The sequence below is a fragment of the Desmodus rotundus genome, chromosome 12 (assembly GCF_022682495.2).
Source record: "Desmodus rotundus isolate HL8 chromosome 12, HLdesRot8A.1, whole genome shotgun sequence".
In the NCBI taxonomy this organism is placed as follows: domain Eukaryota; kingdom Metazoa; phylum Chordata; class Mammalia; order Chiroptera; family Phyllostomidae; genus Desmodus; species Desmodus rotundus.
The window spans coordinates 101,488,244-101,502,514 of NC_071398.1; the positions used below are offsets into that span (position 1 = coordinate 101,488,244).

The following is a 14,271-nucleotide window of genomic DNA, read 5'->3' on the forward strand; positions in this document are numbered from 1 at the left end:
CGCGTCCTCCTCGGAGCAGGGAGCGAGAGCGAGCCCGACCCGAACCAGCCCCCGCCCACCCCCACACGAGTGGCGCTGAAAATTCTGAGTGCGCGCTGCCTCCGCCCTGCAACATGGGGGCCGCGCCTGGAGGAAGGGGGCGCGGCGTCCCGGGAGAGCAGAGGTGCTCGCGGCGGGTCCTACTCAGGCAAGCGAGAAGCACCCAATCGCGCGGTCAGGGCGGTCTAGCGGTCTAAGGTGCTGTATTCCAGTTCGAATCCCACTACTGGCAAGCGCCCAAAATACCTGCACGCGCCCCGCGCCTGGAACACACCCCTGGCAGCCCTTCTCCGCCTTACACTCGCTCCCTGGCTGGGACCTGCAAACTCCGACCTCTGCGCCCGCAGCTGCGGCCTGGCGTGGCTGCAAAGCCCACCGGGTGTTCAATCCCGTCTGCCACAGGGCTCCTCCGAGGTGACATCGTCCTCCTGCCTCCCAACCGACCCACCGCAGCGGGACCCCTGTAAAGGCCGTCGATCAGCGCGCAGAAGCGAGGTTCGCACACCTTCCGTCTGTCTCGTGATCTGTACGGACCAGGGCCCTCTGCGTGGACCCACCTCCACCTTCAACCTCGGTTCGCGGCCGGCTCCCTCTCCCGGGTTCCTCCCACCACCACCAAGGCCCTAATCGGGCAGGAAACCCAGAGGCCCCAGGGAGTTTGGGTCGCGCGCCTGGGAGTCGCTGAAGGGAACATGGGCCCTCGGCTGCTTGCCCCACACATCGCCTGCCCAGCTTGGGATCCGGGCGCGGGCCAGCCTTAGTGCGGCTCCTGGCCTCCTCTGGCGACACCCACAATCACGGCGGACCTGGACAGCAGAGAGAGCACAGGTGGGCGGGCGAGTCCTCTTCCGTCCTCATGTCCCCACCCCCCCACGGTCCGATGTGTCTGTGCCGCGTCCCTTGACGTGCCTGTAGTCTGATTCGGATCCTTCGTCTGCCTCGTGCTGGAATGGAACAGGCGCGCGGGGTGCGCGGGGAGCAGTGCCAGCTGACTAGCGGTGGGGCGCGCTGTGCCCATGTGCTGGCTCCAACGTCCGCGTCAGCATGGGTGGTTCAGTGGTAGAATTCTCACCTGCCACGCGGGAGGCCCGGGTTCGATTCGTGGCCCATGCAACCTATCACGCCGTTTTGGTCTTGTCGCTCGACACTGGATTTAAAAGCCATGCCTCAACACTTCCTGCGACAGACTCGTACCTCCCTTTGACCTTCTTCACACCCTGACGCCTCTTAAGTAACACCTTTCCCTAGAAGGGGGGAAGAAACCACCACCTGCAACACACTGACCGGCACCCAGCACAGCCTGTCTCTCCACTTTTTATCCCTTTCCTAGCCCTCGGGCTCTTTAGGAAGTGCAGCCCCCACTTCCTAAATGGCACCGTGTTGGCAATAGCAGGATCAGCAATGTGGCGATACTTAGAAGGTACAGACGTCGCATCCGCCTGGTGGGTCACACGATCAACATGGCAAAATAGGCGCACAAGCAGGTGCAAAATAATTCCAGGGTCTCATATCAACGCCCACCCCACGTGCCCTTCATCCTGCTCAGCAGCAATACTCTTCCAATCCTGGCTGCTGCTCCCCCATTAAAACCACCCCCCCAGCCCAGGGCGACCACCACCAGCACCAGCAGCAGCCCCGAGTCTGCCAGGACCACCCCCCCAGTCCCTCTGCCACCAACCCCAGCAGGCCCAGCCTCCCCCCTCAACACCACCTGTAGCATCACCACCTCCACCAGCATCACCAGCTGCTCCCTCTCGTTTGCCCCAAACCAAGTTCCATGGGGACACCTGCCCTCCTTCTCCCACTTCCCTGCACCCGCAGCCCTCAGCCCACCCCTATGTATGGGGTCATTAGGCCCTGTGCCCTCATCCCTCAGCCTCAGCCAGCCACACTGTCACCCCCAACACGTAGACAAGGCTGGTAAGGAGCTGCTTGCGGTGACAGACTGGAGCTCCTGTGCTCACAACGGGGCTCTTTGGCACGGCTCCGTGGACAAGGGAGCTCCGTGGGCACCGTGGACACAGCTGTGGACAAGGGAGCTGCTCTCATAACATTCTTGACACTTTGGGGCAAAACGGACAGCGTTGGGGGTGCAGGTCGAAGACAATGCTGGCCAGGAGTGCACGGGTCACTCATCTGCCTCCACCTCCTCCCAACTGCTTGGCTGCGGGGTGTTCTCCACCGGCCTGTCCTATCTCTCCGCTGTCTGACGTCAGCTGCTGTCTGGGAATCCAGCTACCCTGACGTGGTGTCCAGATTCCATCCCACATCTCTGCCTGAGGGGCGCCACGGTCCCGCCCTCCACGCCCATCCCCACCCGAGAGCACACGTCGCTTGTGGGGCCCCATCACCAGCCCCGGGAGGACGCAGCCGTTGGGACCCCGCTCGCGTCAGAAAAGCCACCGCAGCGGTGGCTGGCAAGAGCCTCCACCTAAGGCACCGAGGCCCCGGCAGGCGGCCTGAGTAGTAGGTGTAGGTGCCGTTTCCATCACCGCCCGCCTCCCCCCCCCTTCCCGGGACTCCCTGCCGAAGAGGTGGCCTGTTCTGGCGAGGTTTGTCCTGCCCGACTCCCTGTTGCTGGGGAGTCTGAGCAGGTGCGGTGGCCGACGCCGGGGGCGTGTACTCCCGCGGCCACCGTGGCAAGACAAGCCACGCAGGGCGGTCGGATTTGCAGCTGTGAAAAGAGGAAGCGAGAGGAGCTCCCGGGATGTAGAAGGGAAGACCCTGAAGGCCTCCGGGGCCTGCGAGGCCCAAAGGTTTGGACGTGAGGCGGGGAACTGGTAGGGCTGGGCGTGCAGGAGCTGGGGGGTCTGCAGGGGGCGGCTAAGGTGGGAGTGAGGAAGCGCTCGCGAGCTTAGAAAGCGGGAATTAAAAAAAAAAAAAAAAAAACTTCCCTGACCGGGAATCGAACCCGGGCCGCGGCGGTGAGAGCGCCGAATCCTAACCACTAGACCACCAGGGAGTGGCGGTTTATACTTCTGGTCTGTGTCCTCTGCACACAGCGCTACCAGGCCACCAACAGTGCTTCCTCCATGCCAGCCCCTTGCTTTCCCAAGTTCAGTCTCCTATGGCCCCGCCCACCCGTGCGCCCTCTTTCCGCAGGCAGCACCCTCAATACACCGCACGTGGAAAAAGACACAGACCAATGGAACAAAATTGTGAGCCCAGAAATAAAACCAAGTATTAACGGGCAAATAATTTCAACAAAGGATCCAAAACTATACAAGGGAGAAAAGAAAGCCTCTTCAAAAATGGTGCTGTGAAAACTGGAAAGCCACAATCAAAAGAACAAAACTAGACCACTGTTTGTCCCCATGTACAAAAATTAACTCAAAATAGAACAAAGTCCTAAATACAAGACCTGAAACAATAAATTACATAGAAGAAAACATAGGTACTAAACTGATGGACTTTGGTTTTATAGAGAATTTTATAAATTTGACCCCAAAGGAAAGGGAAGTAAAGGCAAAAATAAATGAATAGGACTACATGAAACTAAAAAGCTTCTGCACAGCAAAATAAAAATCGCCAACAAAACAAAAAGACAACCAACCAAATTGGAGATGGTATTTGCAACCAACAGCTCCGACAAGGGGTTAATATCCAAAACCTATAAAGAACTCACACAACTCAACAATTCAAACACACAATCCAATTAAAAAATGGGTAGAGGACCTGAGCAGACACTTCTTTCAGGAAGACACTCAAATGGCCACCAGTTATATGAAAAAGATGCTCAGCTTTACTAGCTTTTAGGGAAATGCAAATCAAAAGTACAATGAGATGCCATTGCACACCTGTTAGAAAGGCCATTATCAAGGAGACAAGTAATGACAAGTGTTGGAGAGGTTGTGGAGGGAACAAACAAAGCAAAACCTTATTCACTGCTGGTAGGAGTCTAAACTGGTACAGCCACTATGGAAAAGAGTGTGGAAGCTCCTCGAAAAAGTAGTAATAGAGCTACCATATGATCCAGCAGCCCCTCTTCTGGGTAGGTACCCAAAAATTTTCCAAACATTCATTCACAGAAATACATGCAACCCTACGTTCATTGCGGAATTATTCATGGTGGCCAAGACTTGGAAGCAACAGAAGTATCTCTCCATAGATGACTGGATAAAGAAGATGAGGTACATATATATACGATGGAATATACTACTCAGCTATAACAGGAGATGAAATACTGGCAATTGAGACATGGATGGATCTTAAGAATATCATGCCAAGCAAACTAAAACAGAAAAAGTTAAGAACCATATGATATCATTCATATGTGGGATTTAAAACTGAAAGCAACAAATGAACAAATAAGACAAACAAACAAAAACTTACAGGCACAGACAACAGTATGGTGGTTACCAGAAAGGGGGGGGGGTGTAAAAAAGGGTAAAGGGAGTTGAATATATGGTGACGGAAAAAGATTTGACTTTGGGTGATGGGCGCACAATGCAATATACAGATGATGTATCATAGAATCATACACTTGCAACTTATATAATCTTATTCACCAACGTCACCCCAATGAATGTAAAGTTTTAAAAATCGTGTGCCTCATTCTCCCACACTCGCACACAAACGAGAGCCCACTGCCTAGGGCCCAGCTCTCGCATGCGCAGGACGCACGAGACCCCTGGAGCCCCCAAAACATCAACCCACTGTGTTGGCTGGAATCGAAGCCACCGCTGGCAAAGTCCCCTTGCTCACAGCTCTGCCCCCAGCGCTTCGCGGTCCGTTCGCCTGAGAAGGTGGACCCCACTGGGGAAGCGCAGGGAGCTCCAGCCCTGCCTGGATGCTGCGTCCCTTTGCCCCGCAGACCTGTGATGCCACGAGCGCCACGGGCGACCGCTCCGCGCCCCAGGCGCCCAGACCCACGCAGCTGCGCTCGCTTGCTCGCTTCTCCGGAAGGTTCTCGCTGCCCGGCTGCTCTTGGCCTCTGGGTTCCACGCCGCGGCGGACTCGGAATGCAGGACTAGAAAGGCGGTGCGTGTGGGCGAGTTGCTGGACGAGGACGGGCGGCGGAGCCGGTGACCAAAAGAAACCTCTGCCTCTCCGTCGGGGCATCGAGCCCCGGTCTCCCGGAGGACAGGCGGGGATACTCGCCATTATACTAACGAGAACCGACAGGGAGACTTTAACACCGACGCACCGGTGGACCACCGCCGCCGCCTGCACCTGCCCTGGACGCCTTGACGGATGCGGGCTCGCCGCCCGTGCCTGACCTCTTGTTGAACTGACCGCGTCCTCCGACAAAGCAGACCGAGAGCTCCAGCCCGAAACCGACCCCAAGCCCGTCCCCGCAAGGGTGGCGCTGAAAACTCCGAGTGCGCGCAGCCTCTGGCCTCCAACGCGAAGGCTGCGCCAGGACGAAGAGGCCCGAGAGAGCAAGAGGGGCCGCCAGGAGTCGCAGGTGGGCGCGCGTCGTACCGCGGCGCAGAGTGGAAGGGGGCCGTGGGCACTGGAGCCAGATGAGTCGGCTTTCCTCGCTCCCCGTCGTCCCGCGCGCGTCTGGTCCGTGGGGCACCCGGACAGCCGCCTGACCAGAGCCAGGCTGGGTGAGAGCACAGGTGCTCCTGTCCGGTCCCAGACAAATGAGCGGGGATAATTCCGGTCCCACGGTTAGGAAAGCCGAGCAGTCAAAGCCACTACATTCAAGCCGCAGTCTCCCCTGTAGCCGTGGGTTCGAGTCTCACTCCTGAGAGCTACCTAACCTTTTGCTCAGGGTCACACCCATCGCTTCCCTTCCTTGCCTTCCATTCGGTCCCTGGCTGGCACCCTTGGGGCCCCCCCTCCATATTCCATCCTCGGTTTGCTGCCCACGCACGCCCTCCCTTCTGCAGCCCAAATGGGCAGGAAACCCAGGTGCCCGCAGCACTTTGGGTCGCGCCTGGAGATCGCTGAACAGACGGTGGGCGCTCACCTGCTCCTGCCACACGCGGCCTGCCCAGCTAGGGATCCCGGCACGGGTCAGGCGTGGTCCGTCTCCTAGCCTCTTCTGGCGACACCGACAGGCTCCCATCGGCCAAGAAAACCCAGAATTGGCCGGATTGAGTCCACCCCGGCCCCTCTGTAGACTCAGTGTGTGGCGCAGAAGCCCTAGATGCCAGGTGGCCCATCCATCTTCTGCACAAATGGAACAAGTGCAGCCACAACCTGTGTCCAGTAGCTGTGGCCTCTGATCCCCTCCCACCGGAGCATGGGTGGTTCGGTGATAGAATTCTCACCTGCCACGCGGGAGACCTGTGTTTGATTCCCGGTCCAGGCAATCTAACCCGCCGTTTTGGTCCTGCCGCTACACACCGGATTCAAAAGCCAAGCCTCCAGGCCCAAACAGCCAGGCCATCAATCACCCTGATACCTCTTGGGTAACTAATTTCACTACAGGGAGTAAACACCACCTTGCATAACAGACTGACACTCCACCTTTTACCCCTCTCCTAGCTTCCTGGCTCCGTACAAACCCACACTCCCCAAACGGCACCGTGTTGCCGCAGTCACGACCTGTAATGTAGGCACTCATAGCAGGTGCAGACATCGCATCCGCCTGGGGGGTCACAAGGTCAACACGGCGCACGAGTGGGTGCAAAATAATGCCACGGTCTCCTCAACACACATCCCACGTGCCCTTCATCCCACTCAGCAGCAACACTTTTCCAACCCTGGCCACTGCTCCACCATTAAAACCTCCACCCGCGAACCCGGGGCGACCAGCACCAGCAGCAGCCCCGAGTCTGCCAGGACCACCCCCAGTCCCTCTGCCACCAACCCCAGCAGGCCCAGCCTCCCCCCTCAACACCACCTGCAGCATCACCAGCTGCTCCCTCTCCTTTGCCCCAAACCAAGTTCCACGGGGACACCCTGCCCTCCTTCTCGCACTTCCCTGCACCCGCAGCCCTCAGCCGACCCCTGTGTATGATGTCATTTGGCCCCGTGCCCTCATCTCTCAGCCTCAACCAACCACATTCTTACCCCCAACACGTAGAAACTGTATGTGGTGACAGACTGGAGCTTCTGTGCCCACGACAGGGCTCCTTGGCACCGTGGACACAGCTGTGTGAAAACCCAGTCAATGAATGTGCCTCTGGCAAGTGGGTGCCACTGGCCCACCAGCCCTCAGCCTCCGAAGAAAGCATTGCATGGACAGACATCCGACTCTTTTGACAGCTGGGGCGAGGGAGTTTGGGTGGGAAAGAGACCAAGGCGAGCGAGTCACATGGGGGAGCACAGTGGATGCAGGAGTGAGGAGAGGGATGGAAGCCTGGCAGAGTGGGAGGGAAACGGATGGTGGTAGGAGTCAGGTCTCCGTGGTCCTGTGTAGGGCTCGGGTGGGCAGGGACCCAGGGAGGTGCTCTCATAACATTTTGGGATAGGTTAGACAGCGTTGGGGGTGCAGGCTGAAGACAATGCTGGCCAGGAGTCCACGGGTCACCCATCTGCCTCCACCTCCTCCCACCTGCTTGGCTGAGGGGTGTTCCCCACCAGCCTCTCCCATCTCTGCTTTCTGACATTGGCTGCTGTCCAGTAGTCCAGCTCCCAGGAGGTCATGTCCAGATTCCTTTCCACACCTCTGACTCCAGGGCACCAAATCCCATGCTCCATTCCCACCCCCACCCTGGGACACTCCATGTCCCTGGGGCACCATCACCAGGTCACAGGAGAAGCAACTGGTTCGGACATGACACGTTGCCGGAAAGCCACAGAAGTGATGGCTAATGGCAAGTGTCTCCAGGGGAGGCCCCGCGGGCTCCACCAGGTGTCCCCACGTGCGGGTGTAGTTTCCCTTCCAGCCCACCTTCCGGACTCCCTTCTGAAGGGGTAGCCTGACCCCCTCCAGGTTTTTCCCCGCCGACTCTGTGCTTCTGGAGAATCGGAGCACGTGGGTTGGCCATGGCGGGGAGACAAGCCGCACTGGGGCGCTCGGGTTTGGGGCTGCAATACCGGGTGAGCAAGGGCAAAGGTTGGGAGGGGAGGCGGTTGCCTGGCAGTACTGGGGCCGAAATTGTAGAGAGCCAAAGGGCCTCGGTAGGTGCAGGGACAAGAGAAGGTACAGGGCGTTGGTTAAAAGGAGACTGCGCACACTCAGGGGCGCGGGAGAAAAAAAGGATTCCCTGACCGGGAATCGAACCCGGGCCGCGGCGGTGAGAGCGCCGAATCCTAACCACTAGACCACCAGGGATTGATAGGTAATACGTTGGCTTACTACTCTTCCTGCAGACACAGCCCCAAGGCCACCCACCCGACTCTTTGGTAGCAGCACCAGCCTTTCCGAGTACAGCCACCCATTGCCCGTCCCCACTCAGGAGACATCTCCCTTTTCCTGCCTGTGGCACCCTGAAAACACTACGTGCCCACTCGTCCCACTCTCGCACGCAGCCGTGGGACCCGCGTCTTGGGTCCAGGTCGCAGGTCCCAGGGTCCGTAGCTCCTGCACGCGCACGGGGCCCAAGAGCCCTGGAGCTCGTAAAAAGACAGGCCTCTTGCGTTGGTCGGGAATCGAACGCGGGTCAACTGCTTGGAAGACAGCTATGCTCACCACTATACCACCAACGCCACACAGCCGCATCTTGGTTGACGCTGCTCTGTACTTCCTCTGTCCCCGCCACCCGCCCGAATCCCCTCTCAGGTTTCTTTCGCTCGCCTGCAGCCGCGTGCTGCCCTGGGCGTTATGGACGAACGTCCCGGCGCCCCACCGCGCCGGGCCCACGCAGGTGGCCTCCTCCGCCGACCCGACCGACTCTCTGGGGCGCTCTCGCTGTTCCGCTGCCACCGGTCCCTCAGCTCCACGCTGGGGCTGCCCCTGGGTCGCAGGTCTCCAGTCCCCCTTCCGCGGGGTTGCCACAGGCTTCCTCCACTCGGCGACAGAGCGCTCATCCGCCTCCGGCTGCCGGGAGGCTGCGGTGCGTCGGGTCGTTGGGAGCCCGTTCCGCCAGTCACTTCGGGCGGGCCTGGCAACCGGCGCTACGGTGGATGGGTAGGACTTCGCTGGGCGGTGGCGGTATAGCGTCCTGAAGGATGAAGAGTAGGGGAAGGGTCTGTTGGGGGACATCTGGCAAGAATCGGTCCCTGGGTCTCGATGTAGGGCAGAAGGTCGAAAAGAGGGGCCCATGCGGGCACTGTGCTAGACAGAGGGCGGAGCTTACGACCAAAAGGTCCCGTGGCCTCCCCGTCGGGGAATCGAACCCCGGTCTCCCGCGTGACAGGCGGGGATACTCACCACTATACTAACGAGGACTACCACTCAGGCCTTGGCACCTCACTGCCCTGTGCATTGAAGTCGCCTAGCACGTGCACGACCCAATAGGGAACCGATCACGTCCTCCGACAAAGCTGCCCGGGAGAGCGAGCCCTAGACCGACCCCGAGCCTGTCCCTGCTCCCACCCCGGCAAAGGTGGCGCTGAAAACTCCGAGTGCGCGCAGCCTCTGGCCTCCAACGCGCGGGCCGCGCCAGGACAAAGAGGCCCGAGAGAGCAAGAGGGGCCGCCAGGAGTCGCAGGTGGGCGCGCGTCGTACCGCGGCGCAGGATGGAAGAGAGGCCGTGGGCAGCAGAGCCAGGTGAGTCGGGTGTCCTCGCTCCCCGTCGGCCCGCGCGCCTCCGATCCTTAGGGCACTGGGACAGCCGCCTGACCAGAGCAACGGGAGTCGATAGCGCGGGTGCTCACATCCGGTCCCAGATAGTTGATCGGGGGTTTCTCTGATGTCGGGTCAGAATGGCCGAGCGGTCTAAGGCGCTGCGTTCAGGTCGCAGTCTCCCCTGGAGGCGTGGGTTCGAATCCCACTTCTGACAACCGTTTAATCTTTTGCTCGTTCCCGACTCATCACTCCATTTGTTGCAGCCATTTCTGGCCTCCCCGTCCATTGCTGGCTGGCACCATTGGGTTCTCTACAACCTCCCGCCTCCACCTTCCACCCTCGGTTCTCTGCCAGGCATCCAAGGGACTTTGGGTCTCACCTTGGGGTCGTTGAAGGGAATTTGGACGCTCAGCAGCTTCCTCCACATAAGGCCTGACCTGCTTGGGATCTGGGTGCGGGCCAGTCTTAGTCCAGCTTCTCGCCTTCTCTGGCGACACTGCCAGATTCAAGGCGGCCCTGGCCGGCCGAGAAAGGGTAGGTCCTCCTCGGTCTTCCTCTCCCTTCCTACTCCTTGGGCCGGCCCTAGAACCTTTGACGTGCCGGGAGCCTGTTTCATATCTCGTCTACACCTCCCGCACAAATGGAAGAGGTGCTCGCGGAGGAAAACAACTAGTGGAGCGAACCGAGAAGCTGTCACGGCTGCTGCATGGGTAGTTCAGTGGTAGAATTCTTGCCTGCTACACGGGAGGCCAGGGCTCGGGGCTCCGGGCTCGATTCCCGGCCCATGCAATCTAACCCGCCGTTTTGGTCCTGCCGCTACACACCGGATTCAAAAGCCAAGCCTCCAGGCCCAAACAGCCAGGCCATCAATCACCCTGATACCTCTTGGGTAACTAATTTCACTACAGGGAGTAAACACCACCTTGCATAACAGACTGACACTCCACCTTTTACCCCTCTCCTAGCTTCCTGGCTCCGTACAAACCCACACTCCCCAAACGGCACCGTGTTGCCGCAGTCACGACCTGTAATGTAGGCACTCATAGCAGGTGCAGACATCGCATCCGCCTGGGGGGTCACAAGGTCAACACGGCGCACGAGTGGGTGCAAAATAATGCCACGGTCTCCTCAACACACATCCCACGTGCCCTTCATCCCACTCAGCAGCAACACTTTTCCAACCCTGGCCACTGCTCCACCATTAAAACCTCCACCCGCGAACCCGGGGCGACCAGCACCAGCAGCAGCCCCGAGTCTGCCAGGACCACCCCCAGTCCCTCTGCCACCAACCCCAGCAGGCCCAGCCTCCCCACTCAACACCACCTGCAGCATCACCAGCTGCTCCCTCTCCTTTGCCCCAAACCAAGTTCCACGGGGACACCCTGCCCTCCTTCTCGCACCTCCCTGCACCCGCAGCCCTCAGCCGACCCCTGTGTATGATGTCATTTGGCCCCGTGCCCTCATCTCTCAGCCTCAGCCAATCACATTCTCACCCCCAACACGTCGGCAAGGCCGAGAGGGAACTGCGTGCGGTGACGGACTGGAGCTTCTGTGCCTACCACAGAGCTCCCTGGCACCGTGGACACGGCCGTGGACAAGGGAGGTGCTCTCATAAGACTTTGGGGCAGAACGGACAGCGTTGAGGGTGCAACTCTGGCCAGAAGTCCACGGGTCACTCATCTGCCTCCAACTCCTCCCACCCGCTTGGCTGCTGGGTGTTCCGGATCCGCCCCTCTAATCTATCTGCTCTCTGACATCGCTGCTGTCCGGGATTCCAGCTCCCCCGACGCGGTGTCCAGATTACACCCCACATCTCTGCCTGAGGGGCGCCGTGGTCCCGGCCCCCACGCCCGTCCCCACCAGAGAGCACCCGTCACTTGGGGTCCCCCATCACCAGCCCACCGGGGACGCAGCCGTCCGGACCAGACCCGGCACCTGGCAGCAAAGCCACCGCAGCGGCGGCAGGCGTAAACCTCTAGGTGAGGCGCCGCGAGCTCAGGCAGGCGGCCGAACTTGCAGGTGTAGGTGTCCTATCCAACACCGCCGCCACGCCCCTTCCCGGGACTCCCTGCGGAAGGGGTGGCCTGTCCTGGTGCTGCTGGAAGGTCCGAGCAAGTGCGGTGGCCTAGGCGGGAGACAAGCCGCCTGGGGCCTCGTGTGTGCACATGCGGAAGGTGGGAGCCAAACGAGCTCCGGAGACAGGGGAGGGGTAACGCCGGAGGCTTCTCTTGCGCGAGCGAAGCTAAAGGTTTGGACGGGAGGCGGTTGCTTGGTAGGATTGTTCCCGGACGTGAAGGGAGCCGGGGGAACTCCGAGGGGCCGGGGCCGCGATGAGGAGCACCGAGCGCAGGTTAAAATCTAGGTGCGTACACGCTGAGGAGCTCAGGAGGCGGAGAGAAAACAAAGCAAAAACACCAAAAGGCGGACTTCCCTGACCGGGAATCGAACCCGGGCCGCGGCGGTGAGAGCGCCGAATCCTAACCACTAGACCACCAGGGAGCTGTAGGCGACACGGCTAGGCCATCGCTCCTCGTGCACGCGGAGCCTCCAGGTCACGGACGCGGCGCTCCTCGGGGGCAGCTCCCTGCCTGCCAAGTCCAGCCCGGTAGCGCCTGTCCCCCCACGCGCCCTGGCCTCTTCCTGCCTGCGATGCCCTCAGAACACTGAGCGCCTGCCCGTCCCACACTCGCACGCCGCCGCGCGCCTGGCGTCTGGGGCTCGGGACTCCCAGGGTGCTCAGGACCCAGGTCGCAGGTCCCAGGATCCACCAGCACCCGCACGCGCACGGGACACGAGGGTCCTCTGGATCCCTGCAAAAGAACAGCCCTTTGCGGCGGCCGGGAATCCAACCCCTGTTACCACGCCGTCCCCGGCGCCTCGCTCGCCCCGCCGCTCTGTGCTGCCACACCCGCCGCTCCCGGAGCCCTGCGCCGCTGCCTTCCTCCGCCGGCCCGACCCCCTCTCGGGGGTGCTCTGGCTGCCCGGCTGGTACGGGCCCCTTGGCTCCACGCCGCAACCGACTCAGGATGCGCGACAGGAATAAAAACCCATCTGGTGAAGCTGCTGGACAGAGAGGGAGACAACGACCAAAAAGTTACGTCACCTCCCCGTCGGGGAATCGAACCCCGGTCTCCCGCGTGACAGGCGGGGATACTCACCACTATACTAACGAGGACGGCCCTAGCCAGCGCTGGCCTTCGACGCACCTGTGGCCGCCTGCCGACGCCTGCACGCGTTCTGGATATCCTGTGTAAGTCCGGTGTCCGGCTCGCGCCCGACCTGACGTCGAACCGACCGCGTCCTCCAACCAGGCAGCGGGCGAGCGGGAGCCCGAGACTGACCCTGACAGGGGTGGCGCTGAAGACCCCAGTGCCTTCAACGCGGGCGCCGCGCCAAGACCAAGAGGCCCGACAGGGCAAGTGAGGCCTCCAGGAGGAGCAGGTGGGCGCGCGTCGTGCCGCGGCCCAGGGTGGAAGAGAGGCCGTGGGCGGCGGAGCCCGTCCAGTCGGCCGTTTTTACTCCCGTCGGCCCGCACAGGTCCGGCCCGGGGGCAGCCGTCCAACCCGAGCGAGGTCGGGTGAGACCCAGGCGGGTAGAAATGCGCCTGCTTCCTACGTCAGGATGGCCGAGCGGTCTAAGGCGCTGCGTTCAGGTCGCAGTCTCCCCTGGAGGCGTGGGTTCGAATCCCACTCCTGACAGTAGCCTCACCTTTTACTCCACAAACCAAACCACGTGTCCAGGCCCACCCACGTCCATCGCAGCGTTTTCCCACCTTACGGGTGGTGTCTGCCTGTCCCCCTTTGAGCCCCTGCGAACTCCAGCCTGCCTCCTTGCAGCCAGGCAGAGCCCCGCGGCGGGCTCCAGCCCTTCCTCCAGAGGGCCTCTGAGCCAACACTGCCCTCTTGCCTCGCAACCCACGCGCGGGAGCGGGAGCGACCGTTTCTCCCTATTCTGTCATATTGTGGCTCTTCCCTTCTATACAGCGCGTTTGGGGGCACCCACTCGGCATTTCCACCTCCTCTTTCTTCTTGGAGAGAGATACCCCGAGTCTGTCAGCCATAGGTTTTGAGCGGGATGCATCCCACCCGAGTAAACCTGAAGCGGTAAACTAAGCAGCACGTCCTGCCTCCTTTACCTGTTCAGCAACGAGCTCTGGGAGGAAGAAACAGCTTCTCCTGCAGGAGATGAAGCAGGGAGCTTGCAGTCCAACTCGCTGAAAACACGAGTGGACAGCCTGCCCAGAAATGGAGTCCACATTGAGGGAAGAAGGACCAGAGAAAGAAGATAATTTACGGGGCCTGGATCAAGACCTGCCTGAAGCCCAGATTTACCGAGGAATGTGAGGTCACGTTTCCCCTAATTATTTAGGCCACTTTACGGATTTTCCGTCAACGCGGCTCCACCTGGTAGACTCTGTACTACTCGCCAAGAGCCCAGTCCACTGGCATTTCTGATGTCCCTCGAGTTCTGCACGGGCCCAGCCCATGTCATCTCGGCCCTGGAGCTCTCTCCTGTGGTCCCCAGGCCCTCTCCTGGGCTTATTCACCGGACGCCCACCGTCTCCGCTGGGCTGCTGCCAGGTCGCAGCGCCTGGGGCAGCCAGCGCGGCGCCATTCCAGTCCCCTAGGCACTGGCCTCACCCAACAACTGGTTTCAGTGATTCC

The 14,271-nt window shown here is 60.6% G+C and overlaps 1 protein-coding gene and 8 non-coding genes across 17 annotated transcripts in view; 3 read left to right on the forward strand and 6 right to left on the reverse strand.

Annotated features, from left to right (window-relative positions):
• Window positions 1-14,271, reverse strand: part of LOC112297214 (low affinity immunoglobulin gamma Fc region receptor III) — a 31,933-nt gene that overhangs the window by 16,727 nt on the left and 935 nt on the right. For 2 of the 9 annotated variants that reach the window (XM_053915488.2, XM_053915487.2), the window contains exon 2: window positions 12,467-12,670. The exons of 3 other annotated variants lie outside the window; for them this stretch is intronic. In XM_053915488.2, the coding sequence (XP_053771463.1) occupies window positions 12,467-12,670 (204 nt within the window). Of the gene's footprint in view, window positions 1-285; window positions 418-11,100; window positions 11,303-12,466; window positions 12,671-14,271 lie in introns of those variants that run through there. 4 more of the 9 variants (XM_053915492.2, XM_053915493.2, XM_045190269.3 and 1 more) reach the window with 4 other exon arrangements.
• On the forward strand, window positions 1,082-1,152 carry TRNAG-GCC (transfer RNA glycine (anticodon GCC)). The gene has a single exon. It is a non-coding gene; the product is annotated as a tRNA-Gly (tRNA).
• Window positions 2,930-3,001, reverse strand: TRNAE-CUC (transfer RNA glutamic acid (anticodon CUC)). Its single transcript has one exon. It is a non-coding gene; the product is annotated as a tRNA-Glu (tRNA).
• On the reverse strand, window positions 8,141-8,212 carry TRNAE-CUC (transfer RNA glutamic acid (anticodon CUC)). Its single transcript has one exon. It is a non-coding gene; the product is annotated as a tRNA-Glu (tRNA).
• Window positions 9,196-9,267, reverse strand: TRNAD-GUC (transfer RNA aspartic acid (anticodon GUC)). The gene has a single exon. It is a non-coding gene; the product is annotated as a tRNA-Asp (tRNA).
• Window positions 9,739-9,821, forward strand: TRNAL-CAG (transfer RNA leucine (anticodon CAG)). The gene has a single exon. It is a non-coding gene; the product is annotated as a tRNA-Leu (tRNA).
• Window positions 12,035-12,106, reverse strand: TRNAE-CUC (transfer RNA glutamic acid (anticodon CUC)). Its single transcript has one exon. It is a non-coding gene; the product is annotated as a tRNA-Glu (tRNA).
• Window positions 12,711-12,782, reverse strand: TRNAD-GUC (transfer RNA aspartic acid (anticodon GUC)). Its single transcript has one exon. It is a non-coding gene; the product is annotated as a tRNA-Asp (tRNA).
• TRNAL-CAG (transfer RNA leucine (anticodon CAG)) lies at window positions 13,223-13,305 on the forward strand. Its single transcript has one exon. It is a non-coding gene; the product is annotated as a tRNA-Leu (tRNA).